Source organism: Cryptotermes secundus, unplaced genomic scaffold, assembly GCF_002891405.2.
Source record: "Cryptotermes secundus unplaced genomic scaffold, Csec_1.0 scaffold854, whole genome shotgun sequence".
In the NCBI taxonomy this organism is placed as follows: Eukaryota; Metazoa; Arthropoda; class Insecta; order Blattodea; family Kalotermitidae; genus Cryptotermes; species Cryptotermes secundus.
The window spans coordinates 513,399-530,160 of record NW_019727108.1 but is presented as its reverse complement, the minus strand read 5'-3'; the positions used below and the strand labels follow the sequence as shown (position 1 = coordinate 530,160).

At 39.5% G+C, this 16,762-nt stretch overlaps 1 protein-coding gene across 3 annotated transcripts in view; it reads right to left on the bottom strand.

The window, feature by feature from the left end:
* LOC111864501 (eukaryotic translation initiation factor 4B) overlaps positions 1 to 16,762 on the bottom strand; it is a 48,123-nt gene that overhangs the window by 27,237 nt on the left and 4,124 nt on the right. For 2 of the 3 annotated variants that reach the window (XM_023851783.2, XM_023851784.1), the window contains exons 6-8: positions 8,399 to 8,728; positions 5,571 to 5,772; positions 995 to 1,066 (exon numbers count right to left, since the gene is read on the bottom strand). In XM_023851783.2, the coding sequence (XP_023707551.1) occupies positions 995 to 1,066; positions 5,571 to 5,772; positions 8,399 to 8,728 (604 nt within the window). The remainder of the gene's footprint in view (positions 1 to 994; positions 1,067 to 5,570; positions 5,773 to 8,398; positions 8,729 to 16,762) is intronic. The other variant, XM_023851785.2, reaches the window with a different exon arrangement.

Below are 16,762 nucleotides of genomic sequence, written 5' to 3'. Positions count from 1 at the left end.
AAGTTTCTTCCATTATTGTGTGTTCCCTCATTTCCAGGGAAATGTGATAACAAAGCTGTTCCCTAGCAATCGCTATGGTACTGTTGTTTGTTTACACAGCCGTTTCTGGGAAATGGGTCTACATATCACAATATTATACAATGAACAGTGGTAAAGGCACAATGGGAGGGTTATGGACAGACTTTCTTCGTTTTCACGTTGTTTTCCTTATTCCTACCAAGTCCCTCAGGGTCCCAGACCCAGCTGTACTTCTACTTACATCAATATCACTCTTTTCCATGCTCTACTTACTCTTCTACCCTGATGACAGAAGCAACAGTTTCCTCAAGAACAGTAAATATATACCAGACTACACAGCATCACACCCCAAAAGACAGTAATTTACATAAACTTTATGTACACTGAGTCGGGATAGCGTAATCAGTATAGTGACTAGCTGCGGGCTGGATGACCAAGAGGTTGGAGTTCAAATCCAAGTAGGGTCAAGAATTTTCTCTTCTCCACATCATCTAGACTGGCTCTGGGGTCCACCCAACCTTCTATCCAATAGGTACCAGGGGCTCTTCCCCAGGAGTAAAGCAGCCAGGGTGTGAAGCTGACCACTCACCTCCAACTAGTGCCAAGGTCAAGAAAATGTGGATCTATACACCCACTCCCCCATATGCCATCATGCTGTAGTGCTTAATTAATTAACCATACGGACAACTTTACCTTACCTTTATGTACACTAACATTAAAATGCTTGGGACATTTTGTACGTCTCTAGCAAAATGGAGGCAAACTAAAAAGAATGAAACAAGCAATCAAAAAGAATGATGCTGCATGCCAAACAGATGATAAATATGCAACCACTATTAAAGCAGATGGATCAAAATACAGAAGCTGCTGAAATGATAAAAAAATTCTCTTGATACAATACAAACATCACAAACAGCTATCAATCCTTTTTTTTTTTTTGCAGGAGTCAAATTTGACAAGAAAGCTAATGACCCACCTCTCACATGAGTGTGTGGATGTGGGCAGGCCACGCAACTGACAGTTGGGCCTGCTGACACGTTCTTCCCGCCTATTTCAGGGACACAACAGCAAAACGTATCATTAAACTTGTGGCTACTTTCATAAGGTACTTCAGCAAGGGGTGTCCTGGGTCTCACTATTCTTATCAAAGTATGGAATCTCCTATTCCCCCTTCTCATACAAAAACTGTTAGAAATACCACCAGATACGATTCATGACATTCCCACAATGCAGTCAGGCTCAACACAAAGTCACGAGTTACAAATTCACCACTGTGGATTTATGCAACCTGAGGAAAAGTATCTGAAGCTATTACATTGACCTTTAAGCCTGGTAAATATATTTATAAACAGTTATACCAAACACTCCTCTCCTTCTTGCATAAATACAGCATTTCAGAGAAAATTTTACACTTTCCTTTTCATCTCATTCACTCTTTCAAAATGCGCATCAATTTGCAATGAAAACCAACTGTCATGGTTGGAAAACTTTCAGTACCATGTATAGGTTCACTATACAGCAATTCCCCAGGAATTTACAATCACTTTCATCTCCCATTCTGTACATCAACACAATTTTATTTACTATTCACAACGCATGCAAATATGTACAAATATGTGCGCATTGTGCCATATTTTTAAAGCTAAACCAACATATTTACACCATGGATGGGCCAACTATGGCCTGTGAAGATACACTAAAAATCTGCTTATATTATTATTTTTAACCTTTAACGTACAGACTTTTAAATTGCCAGGAGCCCTCTGTGGCCGGTATTTAAATCACCCTGATTAATTAAATTTGCAAACCGTCAGAAAAAAATCCATATTTTCCGTTCTATGCAACATAGAAATATAAAACTAAAAACAACCTGAAAGACAATGAATTTATCTACATGTACACAGAAGAGCAATTTTTACAAATGAAAATTAACTGTGATTATTTTGTCATGAATTGCAAAATATAATCTTTATTATATATGTCATGAAATTCCAAAGGACTTACCCATTGTTTTTTCTTCAGCCTTGAATCATGGTGATATTGTAAATATAATCACACTATATACAATAATATTTTGTTCAGACTGTACGCGAGTTTGAACTGCGTCACTTCACAATTTACGATAACTCACACCCTGACGCGCGTGTGCAACATCTCGAAGCAGCCCAACACGCATAGCACAACTCACGTCTCGAAGCAGCCAAACAAACATAGAGCAACATCACACTTTTTACCGTAGTAGAGCGTGCTTCTGTGCTTCTTATTTTGAGAACAAATACATCTTAGTTTCCCTTTGGTTTGCCAGTGTTGTGAATGTTTCACCTCCAGTCGACTCAGTTGGGCCCCAAGTAACCTTGACCTCCCCTGAGAAACGCTACTGACCATGATATTCGCCTTGTGATATTCAGCTTTGAGACTTGGTGATATTGTATATATGATCATTCTATATACAATAATATTACTGTAGGCTAGTTTGAACTGCGTCACTTCACAGTTTGAGTTCACAGTCACTTCACTATGATAGTCACACTGACACGCGTGCCACTTCTCGAAACCATCCACTTCACACGGCAAAATCACACTTTTTACAATAGAAGAGGGTGCTCCTGCTTTTCTTATTTAGTGAAACACACGACGTCTTTGTTTCCCTTTGGTTGGCTAGTGTTGTGACTTTTTCAACTCCAGTCAAATCAGTTGGGCCCCCTGATAAATTTGGCCTTCCCCCAAGAAACGCCACTGACCGTGATATTCGGCTTGCGCGATTGAAGAATCATCTTTGGGGAGGGGGGTTTCTAGCAAAATCAAATAAATTATGTTGATTAACAAAGCGACACTCTCACCTGTTGGTAATATTCGCAAAATACTGATGCAAAGTAATTATAATACTAGTCGAAAAGAGTGCCAGTGCGACACATACTGAAAGTCGCAGTGGCGATAATGCCTTTACTCATAAAGTAATACTGGCTCAGGGGATTTAGACCTCTTCCAAGACAAAATAAAAGTGATATACAAAGAATTATATGACAGTCTGACAGTGCCATTTTAACTGATAAAGAAATATTAGACAATCCGACACTGACTTCCTGACTGATAATTCGCAACTGAAAAGCAATGCTTGAATGCGGCACACTTCCTTGAAGGCTGTGGAAGCACTCACATGCAAGCACTGATGAATATTTCCTCACCAGTTCTCGAAACAAAGCTGGGCTATATTTGGCTGAGCAGGTCATAAACAGTCATATCTAAACGTAAATAGTATTGAAATCAGTACCCTGATAAACAATTTCTTTGTTCAGAGCTAAGTAATGAACCACTGACATGACCTCACATAGGTTTGTTTTGGTTTCCAACCCAAGGTCAAACTGCCAGCACTCCCAAAGAGAGCATGTGTCCTGCGACGTGTAAACAGGTCATTCAGCCAACTCCAGTTACTGCTTGCGACCTGTATACTTGACATTCGGACGTTAAAGGTTAATCTACATCATCATTCTTTAAAATTAAAATGCACCTAAAAAGGTACAGGGATAGCACAAACTACAAATTCTGCATACAGATAACTGGGAAGGTACTGTACGATGGGGTACCCAAAAGAAACTGAACTAATTTTTTTGTGGGCATAGCTTTTGTAGTACCGCGTTTTGCCGCTATGAGCGCACAGAGCTAACATTCCTGAGTCGATAAGCTGACTACCGTTGCTTCAGAAGGTAAGGACTAGTTTCGGCAGAGTTTATAGTGACAACTGTTTTGTGTGATTCTTTTTGCAATGGCTGATTTTCGTGAACAGCGTGTGGTGGTGAAATTCTGCTTTTTGCTCGGAAAAGTGGAACAGAAACTCTTGAAATGTTAAAAACAGCATACAAGGACGATGCTATGGGGAAAACTCAAGTGTTTGAGTGGTTTTCCCGTTTCAAAAATTGTGAAATGTCAATTGATGACAAACCTCGTTCTGGTCATCCTTCCACAGCCCGAACACATGAAAATGTTGAAAAAATTCATGAAATCATCAAGGAAGATCGACGGCGGACCATTGAAGAAATTGTGGAGTTGTCGGGAGTGACTTGGAGCTCAGTTCAGCGAATTTTGACAGAAGATTTGGGAATGAGAAGGGTGGCTGCGAAATTCGTGCCACGACTGCTGACTGCTGAACAAAAACAAGGTGGCATGGAAGCATGCTGTGCTTTGAAAGAAGAGTCCCGTAATGATCAAAACTTTTTTTTGTTTCCTCGAATGAAAAGAGGCATGAAAGAAAAGCGTTTTGCTGATGTTGCTGAGGTGAAGGAAAAAACGACGGAGGCGCTGTCAAGCATCTCAAAAGATGAATTTAAACAATGTTTTGAAAAATGGAATAAAAGACTAGACAAGTGTATTAGTGTAAGTGGAGAGTACTTTGAAGGGGATTGAAGGTTTGTGCTTAAAATTTGAATAAATAAGTTTAAAAAAAAATAAGTTCGGTTTCTTTTGGGTACCCCCTCGTACATAAGAGACTATCTAAAGACCAATGTGAGAGAATGGGCTACCACCTAAGCCTAAGCCACAACCTGTAAGAGCAGTTGACTACACTTTGCCAGGCTCCTGATCTTTGATCTGTCTGGCTTGTGTGGCTCTACCAGCAGCATAAGTTTGCACCAGCATAGTTCTCCAAACTTGTGATAGCCTAGACTAACTGTGATAATCTTGTCTGTGGATATTCACATGAAAGTTCTGAAACCGTGAAACTGCCATCTTTCACAAATTTTTTGGTCAACACTTCAAACAAGATCAACCATCACTCACTACAGATGGCCAACCACTTTGCTCTTCAACATGAACATTTGTTTGTCTGCCCATCTCTGAACATTCCACATCACTGTCTTACAGTTCCTTCGCCCATTACACTCTGGCCATAAGCCTAGTACAATTCAAGATGGATTTCTGCAGCACTCATGTTTTTAGCATGAAGAAAGTAGATAAGAGCATGAATTTCGCAGCTAGTGGGAATATCAATTGCAGTACATATCATAATTCACACTGCTGAGATTAGAACAAATACTACCTGACCAGTCATGTAATAGTTTACAACGCCATGAGTCATGTGACATTACCTCACATGCTCAAGCTATCCCATGCTCGTACAGTATTTCCCTGAAATAAATGAAGGTTACTTTCTCAACAGTCCTTGTACTATAAAGTATGCAATTTCTGTCACATCCTTCAATTGAAATTTCAAGACCTACTGGTTGAGGCCCAATCTACGGCACTGGAAATGTCTTACTGGGCCTCATTCTATTCCTACTATGGAGCGAGGGACTGGTCTAGCAATAGGAGTCTCATTCTCATCTCTATTCTCTGAAGTTCTCAAAATTGTCATCTTGAATTGGAAAACCCATTCTCATACATACCTGATATGGAAGTCAGTCCATCTACTAACCCTATAGTTGGAAGCATCATTATAATAGGACTGTTATATCCAGTTCTGATCTGCATTTTCAATTACCCACAAGTCAACAAGCACGCATCCTAAGACCATCATGAAGACAGAGAAGTTGCTCAGAGACCTATGAAATACTGCATACCTGTTGTCCTCACTTCTTGTGTCTCTGGGGGGCAGCCGTGGCACTTCTCCCTTCTCCTTCTCCAGTCTCTCCTCTATCTCCTTCAATCGGGCAGCTGTGTCAACTGGTTTTGCACCTCCAAAGATGGATGCCTGTGGGGCCACAGGTTCCTCGGGTTTGCTGCGACGCTGCAGATTGAGTCGTGGCCGACTTCTAGGTTCCGCTACAGGAAAAAAAATAACAATTATCCTTTAAGAGACGGGCCATTTAACTTCCCGTAATGGCAGCAGGCCAGAGTTAATTTAAATGTTCGCCATTGTAGAGTATTAAAAACTGTAAGCATGTTACTGAAAATGCTGTGATTTCTACAATTTTTGTGATAAACCAACAAAGTAAACACTGCTTTTATCTAGAAAGAATATAGAATCAGATATTGTAATTTACAGATTTTAATATCTGTAAAAATTGTTACACTAATTAAAAAAAAAAAATTCTCCAATTTCGAGCGTCTATCCGCAAACATGAATACAGTTTCTGCACAAAACGTTTCTGAAGTATAAATGCACGCTGCTGACATCCTGTGTTACTATGTCTTATCTGGCAAAAGGGGAGGAAGTTTATGTTTGTATTGCACATTCTCCAGTCATGTCGGAACCTTTCTGTATGCACGAGGGTGGGCGAAGTCTTATCGTACTTTGTCCTGCAGAAACTCTCACTGTGTATATCTCGGACTAACCGCACAGAGGTACTGTTCTCGGAATAGCCCCACATATCCCCTTTGCTTCCTCACCACTTTCAGAATCGTCTGTACCACATTCTGAATCGGTGTCTTTTATCAGCAGCCTCTCAATTTCGCCTTCTTCCATGCAAAATGAGGCCATGGTGGATAGTTGAAATTGCAACGTTTTATACACATTACACTTAGAGGAGGCTACTCGACATCACTGGCCGACTTCCTCTAATATGAGACTGAGGTGTCCTGTGTGCTCTTCGCGTGGGAAACAGAGTTACAGTCAGACAAAGTGCATGACTTCCAACGTAGGACTCTGCATTCAGTTAGATGATGCAGAAAGGAAGACTGTCTACTTATAAAGAGGGTGTCCAAAAATAATGCAAGGAGAACAAGAATTTCTATCTTAAAATTAGATTTTACAACACTGTGCACACGCATGGACTGCGCATACCCATATGGTGTCGCACGGCCACTGGGCTACACTTTAAAGGTCTCCATATGGTGTCGCTAGGCTCTTAAAGGTTATAACTAAAATACACAAATACGAGGATAGCAGTTAAAATGATCACAAATATGAACCAAGGGAGCTCTAAATGGATAAAAAATGTTAAACAGGGGATTTTCTAAACTGATCATCATAATAAACTACAGCATTCTCTCAATTATGCATGGATGGATTAACTGATTTGCAGATTAACCACTCAGGTACTGACTACAGCTTCCTGTAATGATTTAAAGTGTTGCCAATCACACCTGTTTCAATAGTATGAATCACTGATGCCTTATAATGATTTGCAACAGACTGTACATCCTCTCACCCTGTTGAAACTATCAATTTTATTATTTTATTGGTTTTTGGAGCCTACTAACAATGAACAAGTGTTGCTATCTTCTAGTATAAGGACCAGCGTCATAAACAGTATAAACCACAGTCCACAGTTCATTACATGTTTTAACAGATAATGTACATAATTTATGCAAATATGATGATGATCCACTTTAATTTTTAATTTTCAGGGGAAAAACCCAACTTTCGTCAATATTAGAATTGGTTTCGTTTCCCATTTTGCTAAGGTTCCAAATCTTTGCATTGTTCTGAGTGGAATCAGCACACTTTAATGATACTTTAAACTTCCTCTTTCATTAAACATTTACTTGGGCAATGCTGCAGTTTTTTGTGCTAGAGCACAGTTTTCAGCATGCTTCATGACCATTAAATTGAAGCTCATTTTTGTAGCAGCATACTGATATCTGTGACACTTCAGAACCTCTCTTTTGAACATGATCTCCCATGATTTATACTGAGGCATTTACTTTTTGCTCTCACAAAAATAAACGTTGACATACAAACAAGACACATAAAAGACGTGTAGCATAACACAACAGGAAAAACAATCCATGACTGTGATTACACATGCACACAGAGGGAACCATATAGTAATAACCAAAGCCATGACAACAGAAGCACAGCAGTTTCCTCAACTATAACCTGATGATGACAATATTTATTGAAACTTGTGGTGAAAAACTTTTAAAAAGTTAAAAAAGTTATGTGATGCACAAAACTTGTAAAGCGAATAACTTCTACTTAAGTTTTATATAAGACATGTTGCATGTGAAAGGGTGGATCCAGCAACATTAAACACTACACCCATTAAAACTTTATCCCTCAGACTGTTGCTAACATTACAGGCCTATGAAGCAGCCATGGATCTACTTCACATTTCTGCGGTGGTTTCCCCTAGTTGGAAACACTTCCTTGACCTTGAACTGAAATAGAGAGACTACTACAAAACAACCACAAATCCCATCCTACTAACATTACCCACAGAGTACTACCAGTAATATAACAAGACTGGGCAGAAGTGCAGTATTCTCAAAGTGTGTAAATGTAAACAGGCCTGTTTTTCAGATGCCCAAGTATTAGTAAACAACACATCTTACATTCAGATAAATATGGTACCCAGATTTTCCACTGCTTTTAATTATCCATGCTACTCCTAACCTCCACTGCTGTAAGAGTTCATTATCATTTCAAATTCTGTGACTGTCAAATAACATTAATACTAAAATTCTACATGTAGAAACATAAAACTTAATGAGCTGAAGTCAGTACCTCTTTCTGGAGGAGGTCCATCATCTCTGCCTCTAAAACCACCACCACCACCTTCTTTGTCATAATCGGATCCAGACCCATAGGTCCTACGTGCACCAAAACCACTTCTGCTTCCAAAATCCCTGTCTCGATCACCACCACGCCGGCTGAAAAACCTATCCCTGTCTCCATAGCCATCCCGTTCTCCTCCAAATCTTCCACGATCACCATAACCATCACGGCTGTCATACCCACGGTCTTTGTCCCCATAACTGTCCCTGAAACGTTCACCATCCCGGAATCCACCACTGCCAAAATCACGGCGACCTGGTCCTCTTCGATCATAGCCACCTGTTACCAAAAACAATATTATTTTAAATTCCTGACTACAGTAAGAGCATTTACCTACAAATGTGTCTTAATCTTCATTTTTACCAACCCTCTTGTAGTTGGTTGAGGCACTATGCTACAGGCTCAAAGGTCATTGGTTTGATTCCTGATGTGGTCATTGGATTTTTTCAATTTACCTAATCCTTCCAGTCACACTATACAGTTGACTCAAACTATAACAGATGTGTACTCTTTATGGGCAGCCGGCACATAAGGCTGACAACCACACCACCATCTGTGAGCCAACTGTCTAGAAACAGTGGAAGCCTGAACATCTCACAACCCCAATGGGCCTCCATGACCTGTTACAGGGACAGCTTTACCCTTTTTTTTACAATTTCAAGTTTTTGCAGAAGCAGACTCTTGCTTTATTCACTTCTGTAATGCACAATGAGTTACACAAATGAATCACAACAACATTATTACAAAATTAACTGAGCACACAGCAAGCATATAACTTCTACAAAACAAACATAATAGCTAAGAATCACAGAACATAAACCTCAAAGACTTTTAATATATACTATTTGAGGAGATAAAACAAAAAATCATACAGCTAATGATATAAGCATTCCAATCATACAATACAGTTTCTTAGCAAACAGCCATGTCAAGTTGTAGAATCCAACATTTCAGAGATTGGCCCTATCAGTCAGAGGTTGTGATGAGTGCTGAGGCCATATATTGTGCCTACATGAGAAAAGTATGCTCTTGGCTGTCCCAGTGTGGACTGCTGAGGGAACAGTGGGTGGAGTCACGCAGTCAGTGGCATTCTGAGCCTTAAATATGTCATGCTTGGTAAAAGAGGCTTAAGTTACAAATCATGACAGAAGGGATCAGCTGACTAGATGATGTTCACATAAATGAACTGTTAGTGCTGACATAAGGCCTAGGTATCATGCTTTTAACTGTCATTGTCTAAAAACTAGACTTTATAGACTTGAAAAAACTACTTGAAAGGAAAAGAAAGGATATATTCTGTTGGCATAAATGAAATTTAACAGAATCTTCCTACAGACCACTAGAGAAACAGGTGTTCCATAAATGTTTCCTGTGACAGAAAAATCAGTGGACTGTCGGTATTGACTTGATACAAAACAACTTCAAGGCAACGTATTGGCACAGCCAGTATGTCCCCTATTATTACCACACAAACTTTCTGGCTGCATTTCATACACAACAAACATAAACTCTATCATGATAACTTTTCTTGATGTCTTTTATGTGCTAAGTCTGTGACATGAACTGACTAAGTCACCCTACCTGCCTCCTCATGGCATTCCCAGCAATCAGCAGGTTCGGGACAGACAGGTGGTGCCTAACGTAATGCTCGACCTACTCTGCTAGCCAAGGCTTGCATGACACTGAGGGTGCAGTGTGACGAATGGTGACCTTGCAATACAAGTCTACATCCCTTCACATGCAGAGTTATGTGAGAAACGACAGACATCCCTGAAGCAGCCACAAATCTCTCAGGGGCTCTAATTAGAGTCCACTGATGGTGAAGCTTTCTTTTGATGGGGGCAAGCAGCCTGGCCGTTAAGAGCAGAATTGTACTGACTACCTGAAGAAGTGACTCCTCTTAACAATCTACCAGAAGCCACAGTGTGCTTTTTCATAACTATTCAAACTGTCAGATCAGAAAAGAAGAAAAATAATGAACTCATGAGAATACCTCTTTTTGGATATGATGCTGTGAATTATGGTAAAGTGTACTGATTTTTCAGGTGGATATGCTGCCTCCATGTTCGGGGCATAACAGTGAACTCCAGTAGTAATATTTATTGTGTTTCAGAATAGTCCCTAACTCACTGCCAGTATCCACATAAGATCCTGATGTCAGCATGTTCTTGCTCACTGTCATTTAACTGTACACCACTGTACTCTCATCTTCCTGTGTACTGCATTGCCTGCTGAACGCACTGTTTCACACATTTCCCTATATATGATTGCTAAATGCCACCTCTACGCTCATGATTAGACTGCACTAACTGTCCTTACCTTGCACCAGGTTTTATACAAGTTATGTGAGTCTAGACATCCTCTCCCCCATACAATAAAGACATAGTGCTAAATTAGTTAAGCACATGGACAACTTTACCTTTTTATACTTCTAGCCAGGATAGCACAATTGATATAGCAACTAGCTATGGGCTGGATAAATGAGGGGTCAGAGTCTGAGTCCCAGTAGGAGGAAGAATTTCCTCTTCTCCATGTCTTCCAGTCCAGCTCTGAGGCCCACCACACATATCCTATGTGAGTGTGAGGCCATAGCTTACTTAGGATTTTGTCACATGGGTTAGTTCTTCAAGGAACCAAGTGACTTTTATGATGCCCCCATAAATAAAGTCATACATTTCATTCAAAGTGTAGGATTAATAAAGGGATAATCCAAAGGGGAAGCACAATACATCACTAAAGGTCACAGTACAAGGACCGGATTTTATGGCCCGCCCCTTATACACATACACATAGCTCTGGGGCCGACCCAGCCTCTTATCAAATTGATACCAGGGGCACTTTCCCCAGGGATAAAGCTGCAGGGGCATGAAGCTGACCACTCACCTCCAACTAATGCTGAGGTCAAGAAAATATGGATCTATACATTCACTCCCCAATACACTTTCATAGCACAGTGCTTAATTAGTTAAGCACAGAGACAAATTTAGCTTCTTATACTTCTGGCTAAGTTCAGTGCTCATGCAGGGGGTCCAAATGCTTGGCATTTCTTAAAGAATCAAAGACAGGGGGTGGTCTTGAACCTACGGTGAATGAGAGGCATGTGCATATATTTCCAGCCACATCCCTCACATATCAGTAAACTTTTAGCCAATTATGTGGCACCATCAGCGCTATACAGTCTCGACCCTGACAGCACCATTAAATAACTAACTTAAAAAAATATACATGACATTATACCCCAGAAGACAATTATGTTCACAGTCACTGATATGAGAACCTCAAATCTCATATGATGATTTCACTTCCTCCTCAATCTAAGACGCTCTCAACATTCAGTGTCTTTCTTATAGATATGCACAACGCGAGTTCATTCAGCACCAGACAGCCCCAAAATATGAAACCTTCAAGCTTGGTAAATGCAGCACAGAATTTTATGTGCTTGATCAGACCTAGACAGGCAGAGAGCTACATTCTTAAATGACTTTGTTATCAAAGTTACACGCAAAGACTGCTATCTTCTCGAATGTGATGCCACGATGTTTATTAGACTACATAAGTTTTTGAGCAATGTACTGCCACCACAATCAGGATTAAAGCAAAAGCTGCTTGGCTTATTCTTCAACTGTGAAGTTGGAGGGAATACATTCCTCCAAAATGTCAGTAAACATCTACCATACCACTCGACATATCCCAGAATACAGTACTCTTCTCAGCCACTGCTGTGAGAACCTGAAGTCTAACACTGCATGTCTTTCACTAATCTGTCTCTGACTAGGGATTATATAAACAATACATACAGGCAGTTTTCTCAAAAACCCACGTATAGTTTCCATGAAAAGATTACAAAAGATTTTCCCATGAGGTAGTGATGTCAGACACCCTTGAAACCCATGAACCCATGAAAGGGATACAGGATTAAGTAGTGTCATCATTTAATATTGCACATTCTTTCGAGTCAACAGCATATGGAGATCACTGTGACCTGAACCATGTGCGTACAGTTCAAAAACAACTTCCTGATAAATTATCACACTTACACAAACTACCATCAATAAAACAAAGCATATTAATCACATTTTACTATTTCTAAATGCTAAAACATACATATATATACAATTATGTCATGCATCATCAGATATTAAACAATGTTTTCAACATAACTTTACTAGAGAATGGCCTGGGAGCTGGGATAGCTCAGTTGGTATAGTGACGGGCTACGGGCTAGATGATCGAGGGGTGGGGGCTGGCTCTTTCCCTGGGGGTAAAGCGGCCGGGGCATGAAGCTGACCACTCACCTACAAGTAGTGCCGAGGTCAGGAAATAGTGGATGTATACATCCACTACTCCATACGCCTTCATGGCATAGCACTTAATTAGTTAAGCACAGGGACAATTTTACCTTACCTTAGAGAATGGCCCACTATAACAAATTGTAAACTGAAAATATTAACACAGGAATCCTATTTGTTATAAGTTATCCAAAACCAGTGAGTGCCATTCCTTATCAGAAGAAAGACAAATACAACCAAGAATGGAACTGTTTCGAAAAAATAATACACTTTGGGTAATGAGATCCATGCATGTTTAGACCACAACAGTGCTGCTATTCAAAAACAGCTTGTGGGCACTGCATCACTAATTAAGGAAATGTTAAGAAAGAGTATATCTGTAATTGATTCCACACATTGCATTAAAGAAGTGTACACATAGGAAGGAATATCAACCATAAGGGTAAAGAAGTCCTTAACCTTTAACGATGAATGTTATATATATCTGCAGCAAGCAGCACCCCGCTATGGCAAATGTTATATTTATATGAGGCAGGAGGTGCTCTCTTTGGGAATGCTGACAGTTTGATCTTGGGTTTGAAACCAAAACAAACCCATGCAAGATCATGTCAGTGGTTCATTCATTAGCTCTGAACAATGAAATCGTTTATCACGGTACTGGTTTCAATACTATTTACATTTAGATATGAGCGTTTCTGACCTGGTCAGCCAAATAGAGCCAAATAGTTTTTTTGAGAACTGATAAGTAAATATTCATCTGTGCTTGCAGATCAGTGCTTCCAGAGCTTTCAAGGAAGTGTGATGTATTCAGGGATTGGTTTTCGGTAGCGAATTATTAGTTAGGAAGTCACTGTCAGATTGTCATATATTACTTTATCAGTTAAAAAGTCGATGTCAGACTCGTATATTTCTTTATATATCATTTTTATTTTGTGTCTTGCAAGAGGTATAAACCCACTGAGCCGGTCTTACTTTGTGAGTAAAAGGCATCTTCGCCACTGTGACTTTCGGTATCAGCGTCAGACTGGCACTCTTTTCGACTAGTATTATAATTACTTTGCATCACTATTTTGCGAGTATTACTAACAGGTGAGTGTGTCGCTTTGTCAATCAACATAATTTATTCGATTTTGCTGGAAACCCCCCTCCCTCAAAATGATTCTTCAATCACACAAGGCAAATATCATGGTCAGTGGCAATTCTCGGGGAGGCCAAGGTTATCTGGGGCCCAAATGAGTCGACTGGAGGTGAAACATTCACAACACTGGCCAACAAAAGGGAAACAAAGACGTGGTGTCTGTTCGCTAAACAAGAAAAGCAGGAGCACCATTTTCTATTGTAAAAAGTGTGATATTGCGTTGTGTGTCGCGGACTGCTTCAAGAAGTGGCACATGTACATCGGAGTGTGATGTACCATAAACTGTGAAGTGACGCATTTCAAACTCGCATACAGTGTGAACAAAATATCATTCAATATAGTGTGATTATATTTACAATATCACAGAGTCTCAAGGTTGAAAAAAACTACAGGTAAGTCCTCTGGAATTTCATAACATAATAAAGATTATATTTTCCATTTCATGACAAAATAATCAGCATTAATTTTCGTTTGTAAAAATCGCTCTTTTGTGTATATGTAGAAAATTTTATTGTCTTTTGGGTTGTTTTTAGTTCATATTTCTATGTTGCATAGAATGGAAAATATGTAGTTTATTCTGAAAGTTCGCAATGTTAAAGACTTGGGCGATTTAAACTCCAGCCTCAGAGTGCTGCAGGCTATTTAAAAGTCTGTATGTTAAAGGTTAAAATAAATGTAAACCCAATTTTATACAGGCCTTCTGCAAAGATACACTTTTCCATGAAGTTTCATGTCATATCTAACATATTCCTTTTTATTTCCTAAGAAGGTCCATTATCGAGGTGACACCATAAACAATCCATTACACTTGATCGTCGACTTACAACTGACTTCTGTTCTGACTGACAGGTCGTAAGTTGATCTGGTCGTATGTTGGCCATATATTTATTAACAGTATTTTTTAATATTTCTATCCTTTTTATCATCTTTATAATTTATTTTTTAAAACTTTTACATTTTAATCATCTTTTTTTTTTCATTTTTTGTGGACGTAAGTCGATGACCAAGTGTACTTTGTTACCAAATTAAAAAAATGCCTGAAACACTTCTTATGCTATGCATGGAGATGTGAATTCAACCAGTTGACATTTTACCTACATACACCTTTCTTTTTAACCTATCAAGTGTCCACTTGGGTTATCCTGTTGGTTTCAGATTACACCTCTCAACATCAATTTACTGAACTGATCTACATGGACACCTTCCATGTGTGAATCTTGAAAAGGGAAGAAACTCTCTAAGTTTTCATAAACAGAGCCACACCTGAAATAAATCAAAAACTGACTCAGGAGGAAATTAAGAGGGGACTGAATTCAGGTAATGCTTGCTATCATTCATTCCAGAATCTTTTGTCTTCTCATCTGGTGTCTAACAACATAACAATCAGAAAATATAAAACTATAATTTTGCCTGTGGCTCTGTATGGGTGTGAAACTTAGTCTCTGACATTAAAGGAGGAACACAGACTGAGGGGGTTTGAGAACAGGGTGTTCAGGAGACTGTCTGGACCAAAGAGAGATAAAGTGACGGGAAGTTAAAAGAAAAGAGCATGATAAGTGACTTCATAACTTGTACTCGTCTCCAAGTACATTTACAATGATCAAGTCAAGGAGGATCAGATGGGCAGGGCAAGTAGCACAAATGGGGAGAAGAGGAATGCATATAGGATATTGGTGAGAAAGCCTGAAGGAAAGAGACCACTATAAAGACCAAGACATAGATAGGTGGAAAATATTAAAATGGATCTTAGAAAGATAGAATAGGATGATATGGATTGGACTGATCTGACTCAGGATAGGGATCAGTGGAGGACACCTGTGAGTACAGTAATGAACCTTCGGTTTCCATAATATGCTGGGAAGTTCTTGAGTAGCTGCACAATTGGCAGCTTCTTAGAAGGGCTCAACTTCATGAGTGAGTGAGTCACACACCATGATATATGCCAACTATACCTGACACATCCGCACTACAATATTATCAATACTCACACAGTAGACCCAATACACTGAACCAAAAAACTGCTCACTCATTCATAACCTACCACATAACTTCCAGCCATGCAATGTGTTCACTCTTGACAATTCATTGTTATGGTAAATGAAAACAGCATAATTTCAGAGCTTTCATCTCATGGTTACATTGCACTTCTATATACATGTAGTCATTTCTTTTATGGGGTGGGGAGAGATTAAGTCAACTTGCTATGTCAGTGTATTGTGCCAACCCTGGATTATAGATGAGAATGGAGCATTTGGTGGAATGAGAACTGTCAGGTTAAACTGAAGAACTGCTGAGAAACCTTCTTCAGTGCCACTATGTCCAACATTAACCCTTCACCGCGGTCATTTTTCAGTGTGGTCATTTAAATTCCCCTGCCGTGTCTCTCCGGCGGTAATATTTTCAGCCCATTTAAATTTTGCTCGAGAATCTTTTATTCATCATTATTTTTTAAATTATATGAGATATAAACATGAAACTTTCACTAAAATGATCTTAAAAGTTGGTTTTATAATCTTACCTTATAATATGAGCGCCCTGTATCTCGGCAATGGAAGCAGGTGGTTTAGAATTTCAGTAGTGTATGATACGCTTTGAAGCATTCTACACACAATGATGCCTCACATTTACCACACCAATACTGAGTATCTTTCCTGTGGCCCTTTCTCGCACACACCACACACCTTCTGTAAGGTCTTGACTTCTTCCCCGAGGGGGGAAGACGCCCCGGGAAATACAGACCTCAATGTAGGCCTCTGATCAATGCCAATCAACATAATTAGTGCCAAAACCACGTACATTTCGTCCACTGTCACATCTTCCCACTTCCGAATTCTAGAGCGAAATGTGAGAGGTCTGGCGATTTTCGATATTTCCTGTTGAGCATAC